Source organism: Pleurodeles waltl, chromosome 2_2, assembly GCF_031143425.1.
Source record: "Pleurodeles waltl isolate 20211129_DDA chromosome 2_2, aPleWal1.hap1.20221129, whole genome shotgun sequence".
In the NCBI taxonomy this organism is placed as follows: domain Eukaryota; kingdom Metazoa; phylum Chordata; class Amphibia; order Caudata; family Salamandridae; genus Pleurodeles; species Pleurodeles waltl.
Genome location: NC_090439.1, coordinates 112671106 through 112688784, shown reverse-complemented (window position 1 = coordinate 112688784; position 17679 = coordinate 112671106). Strand labels below are relative to the sequence as shown.

Below are 17679 nucleotides of genomic sequence, written 5' to 3'. Positions count from 1 at the left end.
TTCAGTCCCATGGACGATCTTATTTGATCCTTTTCGCCGGACACAGTCTTTGATGGCTTTGATTGGGTCTTCCTTGGGTTTAATTCCATTTGTCCAAATTGTCTATTTCCTCCACCATGAATCTACATGTCTTTTTCTTTAAAATCATCCCATGGTCTTCCAGGATATTCAATGCCTTAATCAGTTTTTGTAGATGAGACGAGACTCAGAATACATCATTGTGTCATCCTGGTGCGTTTAATATTAAACTTTTCTCACCCTACAACTAAACAATCACATTCTGAAACACCAAAGCCACTGAGGCTATGCCAGACTTCATGCGTAGAAAATGGAATGTTCCGAATGCAGTACTAAAAGTTGTAAATGATCTTGTTTTTTTTTTTGTTTTTTTAACTCAACCTGATGGTAGGAAGCTCTGGGGTCTAGTGGTGAGAAATACTTTGTCCCACCTAATTGAGCAAGAATCTCCTGCAGCTTAAGTAATGGGAAACAATCCGTTTGAATGTGCTTGTTCAGTGGTCGGAGATCCACACAGTCTGAGGTCTCCAGATTTCTTCAAAGCTGCTACAATAGGGGAGATCCACTGCAGTGAATCTACTAGTTCAATAACCCCTTTTTTGTACAATTAATCCAAATGTGTTTTTAGTTTACTTTTTACACTTATGACTATATTGCGAACCTTGTGCTCAACAGGGATGGCATTGGCTTTAAGGATGATTTTATGCTTGAACCCTCTTACCACTCCTAATCAAAAATAGGTTTATTATTATTGTTCATTACTTCGGCAAGGGACGTCCATTCCAGATTCACTTTTTCCACATGTGATAAAGGATGAGACGTGCCAGCTTTGAGGACCATACCAAACGTCCCTTAATCTCTCCCTCCTAGAATGTTATAACCTCTTTGCAACATAAACCTTAGTGTCAATTTTATTTCTTGTAAGTGATATCGTAGTAGGACTCTCACTCCTAGGCGGGACTGCTGATTTAGGGATGACAGCACTTTTGTTTGTAGACTAAGCCAATCATACAAGAAGTTATAACTGTTGGCTCAACCCTCCCGGCTCACAAGCAGTACCTCACCAAAATCCAAACAGTAAAAGGTGATTTCTGGCAGCCTTTACACATGGACTCTAGAATGCAACATCTCAGTGGAGTTATGGTGGAACGAAAGTTACCCTTTTCTCATGTTAGAAATAAGTGTCCGTCACACACAAGCAATCAAGGAGATGCGGGAAAGTTTTCAATAGATTTATTAAAAAGACTGCAATCTACTGTAAAATGCATGAGCTGCAATAGTTTGGATAATGAACAATGCAAGAAGCAGAATGGTAAAGATGAGAGTTGTGGATACAAAGACTCCCACCACCAACTTGCAATAAACATGAAATGTAAAATCCCTAAAACCCTAGAATGGAGAACCTACTCTCTAACATAACCTAAGAGGAGCTAGGTGTGCTAAACCTAATCTGCTAGTACCAGGTCCATGAGAAGTGCCCCCTCCAACCCTTGTTAACTTGGAATGAGGTCTCTAAATCAGGCTTTGTGATGATACGAAGCCTGGGTCTGCTGCAAGGTGACATGCAGCATAGACGGTGATGAGAGCATCTGGTAGGAATCCGCTGATAACTTTGTCTTTGAGTTATATTTATACAGATATGGTAGGACCCCTGATGCAGATATGTTCCCAAACAATAGATAAGGTGGTAGGCTTGTGGCACCAATTATGTAAACCATTTCCACAAAAGGACATTATGTTCCTGTCACGCGTAAGTGGGAAAGGGACATGATGTGAATACCTACGTACATCACTTAATTGTGACGCTGATAGTAATACCTTCGCAGAGTGAGACTGATAACATAAATCAGAGCTCTAACTCTAAACAAATGCAGCCATCTTAAAAGAAGTAATAAAATAGACTAAGACAGAGCAGGACAATTACGTTAAAAGTCACTAGGTGACGGGGCACAGGCCTGTAATCTAGAAGGCTAAGCTAAACTCCTGATTCCCATTAAAACTAAATAGGATCCACTACAATAACTTGACAAAAATATCCCATCATGTCAATTTCTTGGCCCCCAAAAGTCACATTGCGAATGTCTGGTGGTCACATTCTTGAATGTTTCCTCTTTGTGTCATACAGTTTGCCTGATACAATGGTTATTGGGGAACCAGAATCCACAGTGACCCTCAAAAGCACTTTTCTTGTTTTTATTACACGCACTGGTTCTCCTTTTTCTTGCTGAAGCTTCTGCCTCTGACAACATTTTAACATGTGATATTCTGTTCTCGGATAGCACCACTCTGTTCTTGTCCAATGACTTTCCCACCTGGTTCACCACAACTACTGCTTCTTGACTATAACACTCACTTTCTGCTCACATGTGCAAAGTTGACCATTTTTCTTTCACTGTGAACTCATTTTCCCTACTGCAGAACACTGTTTAGAATTGTCCATATTATTTGTAAACCTGCCCCTGATACAGCTTCCTGAGAAATTTGGAAAGCTTTTGTCTCAACTGCGACCTGCGGTTTTCCTCCAAAAGTTATAGCTTTTATACTTTGATCATTATCTTATTTTGCTCTTTCTAATTCTTTTGATGCAGCCATTGATATTTCAATTCCTCTTGCAATTTCTGCTGTTTCGCTTAAAGATGGATTCTTGCAACAGAATTTTTCCCTGGACGTTATTTTCATAACAATTAACCACTAACTGATCCATTAAATACTGGTCATTGGGACCGACAAATTCACAAGATGCAGCCAGAATGCAAAATTCAGCTAAGTAATGGTCTTGTGTGCATATTGTTTTTTTTTTTGTGAAGAATTTATGCCTTCCAACTATTATGCTGGGGTCATCCTTAAAATGCTCTATTCTTGTTACTGCTTCTGTAAATATCCCATTCAACTGTTGGTGGAACATATATTTGTGGTTGATGGTCAAAAGGTCTTTGGCCTTCTGTCTCCAAGCAGTTATGCAATAACGCTTTTTTCTTGACTGCATTTAAAATTCCATCAGTGGCTAAAAGATAGCTTTCAAATGTCCTGTGCCATTATTGCCATTTAGTTCTTGGGGAGCCAGGTTCTGGCACAACTAGATTAGCAGTCTGCATTTTTTTTTTTTCTGTGCGCACCTAAATTGTACGACAGTACTACCCTTAAATTCCAGGCAAGTTACACTGTAATGTGGAACAAACCACTTCAAGATGGTTGCCAAAAATAACCCCATACGTATGAAACACACACACTAAAAATGTAGCCAGGGCGATAACATATTACACTGACCAATCCTGCGAGAGAACAGTTTTGTACGAAGGACAGTGTGTTATTCGTCACTGGAGATGAAGGTAATCGTTCATCTTGGTGATGGCACTGTTTTATTTAACGCTACATAAATTAGGTGAATTTGTCACAACATTGTACTTGTTACACTCAGACAAACGTTATGGCTAATATGTCCATAAACATTAAAGAAGCGATGACTGAAGCACGTGTGTTGTGATCACACAATGAATGAGACGCGATTTAACTATCTGACTCAAGCGCGTGCCTCTTACTAACACGTCGGCTCAAACGCATGTGTTCTAGCTGAGTAGCATTAATTGCAATCGTAAATTGAATGTAAAGATACAGCACGAGTAAGTATTCCAACAGCTGATGGCTTAAGCAAATGAGAAGTGCAAACTTAACTATATCAGCTCACTAGAAAATAATGGTCTGGCCTTATCTACGCATCGTCCACCTTCCTCACAGGTGCATAGGCAATTACTTGAGAATGACGTCACAAACACGGAAAAATAGAAAGCACTTTCTGGGTTCACGTTATTGTGCTGGTTTCCTGCTCCGCTCGGTGCCACTTTATGTGGTTTTCCAAAATAGTAAGGACGACACACTGAAGTTTTGTAATGAAGATTTAATCCATATTGAAGAAATCAGCACTCCCTATCTGTGATTGTTCTCCTCAAGCAGCAGTGCAACTCTCGCCACTGGAGTCAGTCGTAACCATGATATACTAACTCATAAACTACCTATTCATGTTCCACTTAACCCCCGACATAAAAAAAGACATAGCACATAGATATTAAACGGAAAACAGCAAAACACTTTATGCAAGACCTAATAAGCTGCAACATTTAAAGTTATTGGAATTGTATGACATACATGTGTATGGCTGCCACCTGGATACTTGGCGTCTGCTCTGACCTTTACAAAACATTAGTGTGTAAAGCGAGGAAGGGCGATTGCAGGCCAAACAGCATTGGAGAAAAACAATGCTACAAAAGGTAAGTTATTATCTGTACCTAACATTTCCTCAATGCTTGTGCATTTAGGGTCCTCTCGTGATCATGTCTGCAGAAACTTTATTAAAAATAACTCAGATACTTTTCTTAAACCAACTGCAAGAGGGCAGAATAACACAGCGTTGTTGTGTTGTGTCAAGCTTCAAAATGATTGTTAAAAGTAAATACATTTTTCCGTATTATGCCTTCAGTGGGGTGTGCTGCAAGTTTACATTTTAGCAGCTGCAAGGGACATGTCTGCAAACCCTGTTGTCTCGCAGCGATTTCCTCTGGATGTTGATAGGTGTTTTACTACCATCCAGCATCACTTGGGCACAAAGCTGTAAATAAAACCACGCCTTCAGAATTTTCCAGCCTGAATCATCCTGTAGGCCAATGTGGAAGAGCTCTGATTCACACTTCATTTAACACCTCATCTCACTGCTTATCTAGTCCTTTGCTTAAATTGATCAGTATCGGATTAATTTCCGAGTGATGTATTTGGTCAGGCCGAAAGAAGAACGTTCTCGTCCCTTGACTGCTTCGGGTTTTTAACATTTCGCCCTACTCCCCTATTGTACATAAAGTCAATGCCGTGTGTGTGAGTGTATATATACTTAATGAAGTACTTGAGTACTCAATTTATGGATATTCTCCTTCTCCAATAGTGTCTCTTTCCTGGAAGTGGTAATGTATGTCAACATCTAAGACCTGCTTAACGATTGGAATTTCTTACATTAATTAATTGCACACCTGTAGTAGTCTGACTCTGAGACTGCCTTGTGAGTCCTCAGTCATACATGACCTACTTTCCCTTACCGTTGTTTAGTTTTTGTTTTGTTAGTTTCTTTCTTCTCAACAGTCCTACAGCTAACTGGTTATTAAGACCATAAAACAGCCAGATCTGCAAGTTTGAAGGAATAGATAGAATAGAAAGTATATTGATTCAGGTACATTTTTAGATGTACTGGTCTGTTTCTAGCTTATGCCGGTTTATTTTTAGTGGTGCAGACATTAAACCCACTGTAAACTTTATTTTTCTGTTTTTAGGTGACCTGGTCAGATTGTTCAGTGACATCTGTAAGAAAATCGCATCACGATCTACAGCAATTTCTGCTAATGGTATGTACGAGTTTGCAGTGAAGTCTGTGGTACCACACTATGGTCCCCTGAATGGTGCATGAGTTTTAAGATTGGTTGTGATTTTTCTGCTGACCTTGATTGTCGTGTATTGAAGGCATTTTTTTTCATGTTGGAAGTCTGTTGTCTTAACCTTTGTACATAAATTATAAATACTTTTTTGTCCATGTGATACTATGCATTTTTATTTGACCGGCGATTCCTAGACAGTCTAAGTACTTTCTACACTGCTTTTAAGCAAGCATGGTTTACTTTCAACTGGTCTACTGCAAACTGCGCTAAATGAGGATGTTTAGCTCCATAGGTGTTACATTTCTTACTTTGTTTTTGCACCTGCGCTCTGGACTTGTTCAAACAAATACATACATCTTTTTGGAAGATGTGTGGAATGCCTTGATATAAGATTCAGCGTCTTCCTGTTATAAGCTGAACTTGAACATTGCCTTTTTGACTATGGGAAGTTTTACTATTTTGGGCAAAGATAAATGGTTAAACATTGTTTTGAATGGAGGACGAAAATCTAGCTGCTCCCTCATACTGTCTTCATTTTTAAAGACAAAACCTTTTCCGCCCCTTAGTAAACTCCTGAAAATTCTTATTTTAACAGCTTTATTTTTTTTATTTTGTAGTGCAGAGTGACCACTCCTTAGTTAACATCGATGTAGTTCCCCTGTACACATCCATACAGCATGAGGTAGTGGGACTGAGGGCGGTAGAACACGTTCTCAAACAAAGTCATATCAGGGAAATAGAACATTCAAAGATGTTGGTCGAGATGATTGAAATGTGCTTGAATAACATCTTCTAGTTTAACCACCGGATGTACCAACAAGTGCAAGGGACTGCTGTGTGAGTGTCCTTTTCTCCCAGCTATGCGAGTCTCACCCAGGGGATAGTGGGAAAAAAGGTTGCATGGCATGAACAACATGGATCACTCTTAGAGAAAAATCATAATTTGGCTACGGTACATGAATGACTTGTTTTTGATTTGGAACGGCACAAGGGATCAATTCCAGGAATATTTTGATATATTAAATAGCAATGAATATGGGCTCAAATTTACATACATCATCAGTTCCACTCAAATCGACTATGTGGATGTGCAGGTATGTGTCTAATAACAAATTGGAGACTACTATGTACAGGAAATCAATGGCTATGCAACACGTTTAACAGTTCTAATTTCCATCCTAAAGCATTGATGAAAAGTATCCCATATGGTGAATGTCTCCGTACTAGATGCAGTATCTCTGGTGACAGAGATGGAGAGACAACTTGAGGTAGGCAAGAAAAGATTCTACCGAAGGGGGTACCCTGCGGCATATATTGAGTGGAGCAGCTAGAACCAAATCCAAGTCACATGCCCAGATGTCGAATGAGAACAGAAACGTCTGCCTTGATGAAAAGCAAAATGTAATTTCGCACTCTCAGTTATAGTAAGGAGAGTCCAGACATTGTGAAGATATCCAGGAAACATTTGAATCTTATTGTGAGTACTGGAGACATCTCAAAGCTTCTTATAGGTGAACAACCTCAAGTAACGTACAGGAAGGTGAACCCATTGAGCGACTAGTCAAAAGTGTTTTCATTGTTGTAAAGCAGGTAACTTTGGTGGAATCCAGCAATAAAGGTTCCATCAAGTGGAACAGCTGCAAGGTGTGCAAAATTGGCAGAAACACCAAGTCATTTTGTGACTTTTAAGGTAAAGTCATCAATGTTGAACAGAGAATCGCATGCAGCACACAATTTGTGGTATGTATTATTGAGCGCAGCTGTGGTCTGAAATACGTGGGAAACACCACCTGCTCCCTAAAAAAAAAATACTTGAACAGATCAGAGCAGTTCAACATCCAGGATGCGTTATGCCATGGCTAAACACTATTATGCAGCCCATGTTATTATTGGAGGACTATCATCTTTTATGACATCACACATGTCCCTAAGGAAGAGAGAGTAGGAGATCAGACACTCAAATTAAGCCATTTAAAGTCAAGGTATCATGAAACTACGTACTGTGGCTCCTTACGGACTCAACGGACTTACGGAGCAGCTACGTTTACATTTGAATGATTCGAAGTACTGTATGAACTTGAATAGCTAATTTTGAAATTATTTTTATAGGTTGTATTTATTGTGCTTTATTGGTTTACCATGGAACACCTTAATCATGTACTGATTATGTCTTAATGTATAATGGCCACTTAGCCCCATATGCTGGTACATAATCTAGTGTATCAAATGTAAAGCATACTATGCTTGTGATTTACCAGGTTGTTATTGGGCACTCAGTCCTATGTATGACGTATTATACTGGTGAACTATTTATTTGACATCCATAATTGGTACGTGGGTATCCCAACTATGGTGGCCGCAATTACATGAAATGTAGCTATTACACGGTATTTCATTGTTTTTAATGTAAGGACTACCATACCCCAGAATGCTTTATTACAGAGGGTGGGAAAAACATATTTAAATTTAAACAGGAATAGGACTCGCTGACCCTGATCAAGACTCTGTTGGAGTCCAAACAGATCAGTGTTTGCAGTGTCAGTTTGCCTTAATGAATGTTGATTTCCTGAGATCCTGGAGTGCTGTAGTTCTTTGTCTTGTGTGGATACATTTCCTGGGGGTCCGGTCTGCAGGCTTTAGCTGAGTCCCAGAAGAAAACAATAAAAAAAGGGGCCAGGGTACGGCGACCCGGACCCCTTAGCTCTGGTACTGGGGCACCAAAGGGACCCCCCCAGGGCTGACAAACAACTTAAAAAAAAAATAATAATAATAAATTGCTGCAAGTTTGTGACAGCACAAATTCACAGCAAAACTACACACAACAAAACACAGGCTCCCGTGCTGGTTTTTATGAAGCCCTGTGCTGGACCAGATCCCAGGGGCATGTGGGGAGATAGTGGAGAGAGGGGCGCGGCGCATGGGACCACTCCTAGGGCATAGCTATGCCCGGGGACCATCACCTCCCCGGGCCTCATAATTATTAACCCTCTGCCTTGGTGACAGCTCCCATCAAGCAATGCAAATCAACTCTGCTTTCTGCAGACGGGAGCTGTCAAGCAGCTTCTGCTTGCAGAAAGGAGAGTTCATTTGTTTGTACAGGTAAACAGATGAAAACAATGCTATTTTAAGCAGCTCCCTGCTTGCAGGAACAGTGCTGGCTCCTGCAGGAGTTGAAAGCCGGCTAGAATGCGGGGGCATTGGGTTCTCCCCCTGAGGTCCTGTAGCTTAAAAAAAAAAAAATATGAAGTTACTTCTGGACTACTGACAAAGCTATTGGACTGTCATTTACTAGGTTGAAGCTTCAAGTCCTGGTATCTCATGCAGTGTCCTTGTTTATTTACTAGTGTTGTGAATGCTAAACATTCTTAGTGATGCAATTTTTGAGTCTTTTTCACCAAATAAATCTTTGGATTGAATTTCAGTTATGTCTGGACTCTATACACTAACAAGTCATCTATGGACTAGTGGTTAAGGTCTCTAACCCTCACTCTGAAGGTTGAGGGGTTCCAGTCTTAGTGTCTCTGGTCGTTTGCCTAATTTAATTTCTTTCCAACTTCAAATGTTTAAGGTGTATGCTGAAAGGTGATCTTGCTCTTTTTACTTGACAATTAAATTTTTCTTTTCAATTTGCTAAAATATATCATTGTAACTATATCATTAATTGAAGTTTAAAAAAAACTCTGGGTGGTTACAGGGAGTTGGCCGCTTCAGCTGTGCGGTGCATGGCACAGAGTTGGGTGGTTCTAAGGTTTGGCCGCCAAAAGGCCATGTGTGAAGCAAAGATGGATGGATGGATAGATATAGGGTATTGGCCAAAGGCAGTGGGTTGAGTTGGGTGGTTATAGGTGTTGGATACAGACCCTACAGTCAACCTCCGCTGTGCATGATTAAAGGTTTTTTGAATAACGTAGAGTAATAAAAATTACTTTGTTAAAAAAAACTAATGGAAATTCACTGAAAAAAACAGATTACAAGAACTTTGTAGTTAGCTTCAGATTTTACACACTCAAAACCAGCAACATTCAGAAGCTATAGTTAGTTATTCCAATTAACTACAACTCACGCCCTAAGGTAACTCTTGCGCCCTCGCCATGCACTGTCCTGCTAATTACCCCACAAATTACAGCACTCATGGCATCCTTTGATAACATCATTGATAATCTCACTGTAACATCTGCACTAAAATTATATTGATCAGGTAGCGCAAGTCATACTATAGGGCGCAAATTATAGTTACTTGAAATAACTTAACTAGAACTACTGGATTTCTCTGGTTTTGAGCGACTACCTTCAGAACCTAACTATAGCGTCCCTGGAAAATTTGTGTGTGTTTTTTTTTTTTTTAAGTGACTTTATAAGAGTGTGGATGTGTAATACTCATGGAATCTTTTTATAGCTATCTACTGGGACTCCTGGTGAATTACTTCCTCATTGCTCACTATGTGAATTTCATTATAGGTATGAATCTTAACTTTATAGGTTAATAAGGTCTTCCTTTTGTCCATTAACGTCAATTCACCAAAATGCCAGGGTTAGCGGAGGTGACATCACACAAGATTTAACCGTTATTTCACTCACACTTGCAAGCTTACACATACACACGCATTTACACATATAGACACTCGTTCTCACATAACATAATCTCACCCGCAACCGCGCACACAAGATACATTTAAAATCATTTTTTACTTGTCTCAGCTGCTAGGGAGTGTCATTTTTCTGTAAATTATAGTTCATTCTTCATTTTACTAACTGTGAATAATATAATAAATAAAATATTAACGTAATAAAGACTTGACAAAAGTACAGAGAGTGGAGCAGCCCATGTGTTTGTGGCACTGATGGTTCCCACTGCTGAGGCCAGGAGAGCAAAGGCAGTGCCAGGGGCCACAAGGGGCAAGTCAGGGGTCGCACCTGCAACCCCTGGATGACATCTATGCTTTTGCCTCTAATCAGTTTTAGGTATGACATCCTGCTTCATTGACCAGTTTTTCCAGTCACTTCCAAGCCTCTGGCAGTGATTTGTTTTGTGTATCTAAGGTATGCTGAACATGTTGTTGGTTTATTTATTATAATTTTTTTTACCCCTCTTTTGGCCAGTCTAACAAATGTTGGTGTCTGAAATGATCCACCTCCTCCCCTTCCCCATGACTGCTCGAGCTACATCACACATGCTCTCCCCCAGGTCTTTCATTCAAATAATGGTACAGTGATTATCTTATGGACTTTTTTCTGGGTTAATACGTTTTTGTTCGATCGCAAGTGACTGTTGTGGAATCCCTTGGCTGAATGTCATTGGGACCGCAAACTGTTAGGTAAAATGCTGGTGTATTTTATAATGTCTGTTGTGATTGCAGCTTATGTTGATCAGGAAGAGGTCTATAGTTTTGTGAAATGCATGGGTATTGAGAAAAAAAGTATAATCCCTCCTTCTGGGCTCTGGCACCTTCCAGACATCTTAGATTTGACTATGGAAGCCAGGATTGTTTTGGTAGAGTTATATCAGTGTAACACAATCTAGAACAGTTTCAAGAGTAGTCACCTTTTGGAAATGTTGAAATTGATGGGACATAAATTTGATAGGACCTTTTCTTGTCTTTTTGGGAGCAAGAACTTCCAGATTGGCTCTGAGAGCGGTTACTCGGCCCTTAAGTTGCAGTTGGGAGTTAAACTTTAGTTAAACCTCTTCCAAACAAAACTGAGTGCCCCTTAATCTTGTTGGTGTTATGAGAGTAGTAACTAATAGAACTTCAGTTTTATATCCTGGTTGCTTAAATGTTTTTCGTCAAGCGTAATTGTATGTCTTTCCACAATACTCTGCCATTTTAACATTGCACTCCCCATAATAAATGAATTGAGACTTTGTACGTTTAAGGCCAAGATCTTCAGGGGCTTCATTCTCTACTCGCTTCATTATTTCTATTTAATGCCAGAGTAAGGAATCTGCATGTTACTTCTCAAACATATATATCACAATCAAACAAAGCCCTATGCGGCAATCCAAAACTTCAGTTTTTGAAAACAGGGAAGTCAGTTTTCTGAAGTAAAGTCTTGGGTCGCGCCCTGTGTAAAACGATCTCTTCTTATGAGAGTAGAAAAAAAGGTATCATGAAGAAAACTGGAGAAATTTTATATTTAGACACAAACAAAGCCAAAAAAAGAAGGAAACGTAAAATAGTAAATGCTTAAATAGCACTAAGCAGCTGCCAGGACGTTCTGGGTCCCTCTTATGGGAAATATTTATCTTCGGACTGGCCAAAAGTTTAGGATTTTATAAGACCTGTTTGAACCGTTAATTAGAAATGGGAACCAGGTAGCCAAAGCTGGCATGGGTGATTCATGTTTGTTTTTCAGAAATGATGCAACTCTATGGACCTGCATTTAACTAGGGTGACTGGCTTGTCTTAGAATAACATAATTTTATTTCCTTTAAATCAACATTGAAACATGCTTTGCTGAATGACTGTTTAATCAGCTAAACTTGCTTGGTGATATATCTGACATGACCTAGGAACCTGGACTTTGGCAAGATTATCATGTTCGTTTCCAGATGAGAAATCTAGATCAAGCAAGGTGCATTCGAAAGTGTTTACCGTTGATTCCAGAAGAACCCCTGCATCCATCCAGAGAACAGTAACACCATTGTCTGTGTATGTGGCTGTCCTCCATGATGAGTCCGACCAGACTTGAACAAAGGAAGCAAAGCTTGCATTACTCAGAATTGCAGTAAAGAGCTTGCCTGATTATACCAGCTCTAGGAACAAATACATAGATAATACTGTGCCTCCAGTTATTCCTTACTTTTTCTGGGGGTACTCTCTGGTTAGATTTACATAGCCCCCACAGAAATGGATGTTGACATCCCTGTGTGGAAAGTGAAAACAGACAGGCATCGAACACCTATCCTTGTGGGCCAGACACTTGTCAGAGAAACAGACCTGCCTCATATTCTGAGTATTAGGAGCTAAACCTATTCTTTGGCCCTTCTAAATCACTACATACTCTGTGTGTGTGTGTGTCTCTCTCTCTCTGTCTCTCGTTATAGAACTATAAACAAAAAAATGGTTTCTTGTTGAGAATCTTAGTCTACATTTGTATATAAAGCTTCCCTTGCATCCATTTGTGCAACCAACATCTGTGCTGCTCCATTATCTGCCGGAAATTGTTTTTTTTTTAAATCTGATTACTGCTCAGTAATGAAGAGTTGTATAGTTTCCCTACTAACACACAGCTTTAGATGCAAGATCTAGAGGAGTGAATTAACACAATACAAAGGTAAACAGCAGTTAAACAGGCCTAAAACACCACAGAATGCCTCTTGCTGATAGAATATATCAAATCTATGGTAGCCTGGAGGCGCTGAGCACCCCCCAGTGCTCACCCCAGGGTTGTTCTAGAGGGCACAGTTTTTCCAGGGTGTTCAAATGTGCTCATATTTATGTGAGACCCCATGTGCCTTATATACAAGTTTCTCCATCCCTGTGCAGTAGTCCATGACCCATAACCACTTGTCTAGTGCTGGTGCCTGTTCATCTCTCCAGTACATGGCCAGGTTTCTCTTGGCCATTAGGTATGCTGTGACCAGGAGGGCACCTGTAGCACGGGTATCTCGCATCCCATCCATACTCCCCAGCAACATAATTTTGGGGTCCATTGCTAGTCTGCAGCCAACAACCCACCCACGTCTGCAGTTCTTCAGCCAATATTCCCTCACCACTGGGCAGTCCCACAACACATGGTAGAGAGAGCCTAGGGAGTGGCAGTAGTGAAGACACACCAGCACTGAGGCACGTCCTATGTACCAGTCTCTCAGGGGAAAAATAAACCAGATTAAAATATTTGCTTTGGATCAGGTGAAAAGCGATTTTAATTAACTAGTTCGCTTGAGGTTATTTGCGCTTCACCCTTTCATCATTGTCTAGGGTAGCCATGTAGTCTTCCCACCTGGCCATAAGGGTGATCAGGGGGTCTGGTGTGTCGGTTACTCTGGTCTTATAGAGGCGTGAGGTGTTTCTTCCCAGTTTGTCCGTGACCAGTTTGCAGTCAAGAGGGCTGAATGCCAAGAGGATTTTCAATCTTGCCCTGTATTTGTCAAGAGCACAACGCAGTTGGATACATGTATGAAACTGGGATGGTTGTAAACTGAACTGTAACTGATCCTCCCTGAGCCCCACCATCTTAAACATCTACATGGCTTGCTTTCAGCCATCATTAAAAAGCCACAGACTTAACATTGGCTCCTACACCGACGACACCCCAGCTGATTCTCTCCCTCACAGACAAACCCACAGCTTCTAAGAATAACTTCCACAACAGAACGAAGGCAGTCACCACCTGGTTGAAGAATAGCTGCCTCAAGCTTAACTCGTACAAGACCAAAGTCCTCTTCCTGGGCTCCACTCCCTCCACCTGGGCTGACTCCTGGAAGCAGTCATTGATATTGACCAGTTGTACAACCTGACACCTGCCCAGCCCAATCCCACCTTGGAAAGGGAGAACCTACATTTTACTAAGCAGGCGCTGTGTGGTGGGCGGGGGGGGTGCCTGCCCATAAGAAGCTGGCAATTCGAGCCTGTAAAAGTGGGTGGCAGTGGGTATGGATAGTGTTGTAGTGTGTATAAAAAGCAGGGGAGAGCCACCATCTTGAATGAAGCATCCCAGCCAGTGACTGCGAGGTACATTTTCGACTACTCTCCTATATCCCACTGTGTGCTGACAAGTAGTATAGCATAGTTGAGTTCCCAATAGAGCTGTTCAGTGAGGGCCGTTGTCGTACCTAGATAATGGAAACTTTCACCTGCCCACCCTCCAATCATGCCCCATTCACTCTGACCTACAGACCCGTGTATAGAAAAACACCCATTTCCTGAATCGTAGGCCAAACTGAATATTCTGAAGATCTATGAGGATGGGCAAATACACAGTATTACATGCCTACTGTGTCAACCAACAACCGTGCTGCACCATCTTGAAGTTAGTCTATGTATTCCTGACATAAAGCCGCTCTAGTCAGGGTGGACATCAGAGTGCATCACCGTGGCCAGACGTGTAGTCAGTCTCTTGGCCAGGATGTTCACTTCCAGGGGAGATGGGTGGGAGGCCCCACAGTCCTCTGAGGGCTTTTCGGGTTTAAGAATCACCATTATAGTCACCTTCTGGAGAACTTGGGGGAGCGCCTCTCGTTCATAGGCATCTACATGGAGCGCTAGGAGGTGGGGGGGATCAATAAGGAGGAATATTTTTCTGCAACTCCAACAGGAACCCATTTGGGCCGGGAGTCTTCCTCCCTGAGGGCTTAGACAATATTGCTAATTGAATATATGAGGCAGTGAGCGGTTGTTGTAGATCTTTGCTCTGTTCGATGTTAAGCTGTGGACAGGCAGATCGTGAATGATGAGGCTTCCACCCTGGAGCCACCTTTACCCGTGAGGCGTACAAGGCCTGGAAGTGAGATGCAAATTCCCTTGCTAGGAGGTCTGACTCGCTCAGGATTTCACCCTCTGCTGACTAGAACCAAGCTGTATGGATGCAGTACAGCAGCTTCCCAGCCTTGTATTCCCATTTGTACAACTGCCCTTGCAATTGGTGCCAGCACAATTTTGCTGAGTCTAGCAGCTTTTGCCTCGGATTCAAGCGTGCCTACGCAGTCTTGCTTCACAGTGGACGAGGGGGGAGGCTGAGGCAGTCCACTCCAGCCCAGCAATGTTGTCCTTGAGATGTAGTAGCTCTTCCTTCTTGGGTCTGGAGGGAGCACCAGCCATCTTCAGTTCTTCCGCTCCGCTTTTTATTATCAGCAGCTGGTCGAGTAAACATCATATTTTCCTCTGGGCAGGGGGGACCACCTTCCCCTTCCTTATTGTTTGACCTCCCAGAGCCAACCAGCAACCACTTCTTACTGACCACAGTGTGAATCACCAGGAGGGAAGGCGAAAGAAAGGGAGGCCTAGCAATGACATTTCAGCTACCCCCCCAGTCTAGTTACTTGCTGCCCTCTAACGAGTACTCCACTGCTGCCTCCTCTGTCAAACAGGATCTCCACTCTTACACAGCTCTACCTGATGGCAGCACTCAGGGACCAGACGTCTAGCTGTAAGGCCCTGTTTCACCTCTGTGGTCCAACAACCTCCAGTGACGCACCCCACACTGCTCACTGGGAGCCTGGGCTCCCTGCCTTTTTCTTTGGTACTTTTTAACTCTTACGCTGTTTCACCAATTTCCCTCCTTTTCTCGTCTGTTGCAGCCACAAACTTGTTGATCCTTGCTAAACTAGACGACTCTTTTATAGCCCTAAATCTTGAGAATTCCTCAGATCTACAGTCCTGTTCCCTAGGCCAGGGCATTCAAAACACTGCTGAATGCCATCTCAGCTCAATTAATCAAAAGCTGTTTAAAAAAAAAAAAAATTTAAACCGATTCTAATCTGTGAACATTGGAGTGAGCATCTGGCCTCTCACATTTGGCTTTGGGAAGGCTAACACAAACCAACAACTTGGATGAAAGAGTTGCATTTGGGAGTGGTTATGAGAGTAGTTGTGGGTGCACCTTCTTCTTATCCTGCAAGTAGCGTGACAAAAAATACCTTTTTGCTCAGATCTAGGATTCCCTTGCATGATTCAAACTATGCTCTCCTTTGTTGCCAAGGTTATCCCTTCATGCTAGCTCTGGCCCTACTTAAAGAAGGAACTCCAGAACGTGTCTGCCAGATTCTTGACAGTTACATAGAAGTGACCTCATCTCTCTGGACTTGCAAGTGTTCCACTTGCTGCCCATTGTTAGCCTTTGTTTAATCTTTGGGTCATTCATAGCATCAAATCTACCTTCTTCCAGTTAAAAGTATACCATAATCCCAAACGATGAAGCTCCTTTCCAGACTTACATTGCTCCATGCCATTCTCCCATTGTTAAGGGCATGTTGGTGGTGGTACTTAATCCCTACAGTGAGCCAAGCTATGAATCGCTCCCTTAACCATAATGAGCAATTGCCCACCGCCACATTAAATTCTGAAGCATTTTGAAAACAGCGAATCGCAAACCGAATATTATAATGCTCCGGAATAGCCTTGTAATAGCCTTGTTAACTGACCACCTGGAAGTACTGCAGGCCTTGTCAGCGATATAAGGTCCTATACAAATGCTACAGTACTACTAAAGTTGCTCACCTTCCACTTGTTGCATGCCATGCCAGAAAGACTGAAACCAGGCATTTTCTGATCAGTCTGTTGCATTCTTCAGCGTGAAACTCATTTGCATGGATCAGGAGGACTTGGCACCACAGAACCCGTCCTTAACTATGTTAAGCAGATACACGCAAACTCAGACCTTGGTTGACTGCATTGGAACCACTTGGGAGGTGTGACAGTCTGTTTTTAGAATACAACCACTTATATAATTCGTTTCCCAGAGATGATCGGGTCTGGCAACAATAACAAAATCTGTTGCTGCTCCTTAGTAGATCTTCGTAATTTCACAGTTACATTGCATTATCCATTTCCTGTTGTATCAAAGTTTGTTTGCACTTTGTTGGAGAATAGGCCTGTTTGAATGAAGTGCACTTAAAAACATAATGTTTGAAAATGCAGTAGTGTTTATTTCCAGAAAAGGGATGAGCAGAATGTTAGCAGACAAGTTCAATTTTTTTTGTTGTGTTCAGAAAGTCAGTGAGTTGTGCATAGTTGGGTAAATGCTTGCCCTGTGGTATTTTTTTTTTTTTTATACACTCAAATTTGCATTGATCTCTTCTTTGTATCTCTTAATCCAAGCTTCCAAAAGAACTATCTTCTGACGCTTTTGACAAGACCATTTTACGAGCACTACAACAGGGTTCTCAGAAGGAGGACGACCATCCTCACCCTGAACTGGAACCTGTCATAAGGTAAGGCTATTTGAACATAAAGCAGCAGAAGATCAAATGGCCATCTCTTGTGACCAGATACTGAAATTCGGATTGTTGATTCCCTTGATTGCTGATTCATGTCCTTTGAATTCCTTCTCAAAGTCCATGAAGTGTGCGAATAGCTGTGTGATGGCACGTATGGATGATTACATTTGGCCCCCAGATTGGGTTATTTTTCTGAGTCATGCAGGATTAATTATGTTAACAATGACTAGAAGTCCTACCCTGTTGTAAAGGGTGGTCTATCATTGCTCCCACCCCAGGCCTCTGGTATTGACCACCAACCCACTTTGTGCTGCGGGTGTTGTCCCTACCTGTCCTCCTCTAGTCTTGACCCCACCCCTCCTTCTCTTT

At 41.7% G+C, this 17679-nt stretch overlaps 1 protein-coding gene across 1 annotated transcript in view; it reads left to right on the top strand.

Moving 5' to 3' along the window:
- Window positions 1–17679, top strand: part of ZCCHC2 (zinc finger CCHC-type containing 2) — a 362663-nt gene that overhangs the window by 109421 nt on the left and 235563 nt on the right. The window contains exons 4-5 of the mRNA XM_069219490.1: window positions 5331–5402; window positions 17192–17304. Of these exons, the coding sequence (XP_069075591.1) occupies window positions 5331–5402; window positions 17192–17304 (185 nt within the window). The remainder of the gene's footprint in view (window positions 1–5330; window positions 5403–17191; window positions 17305–17679) is intronic.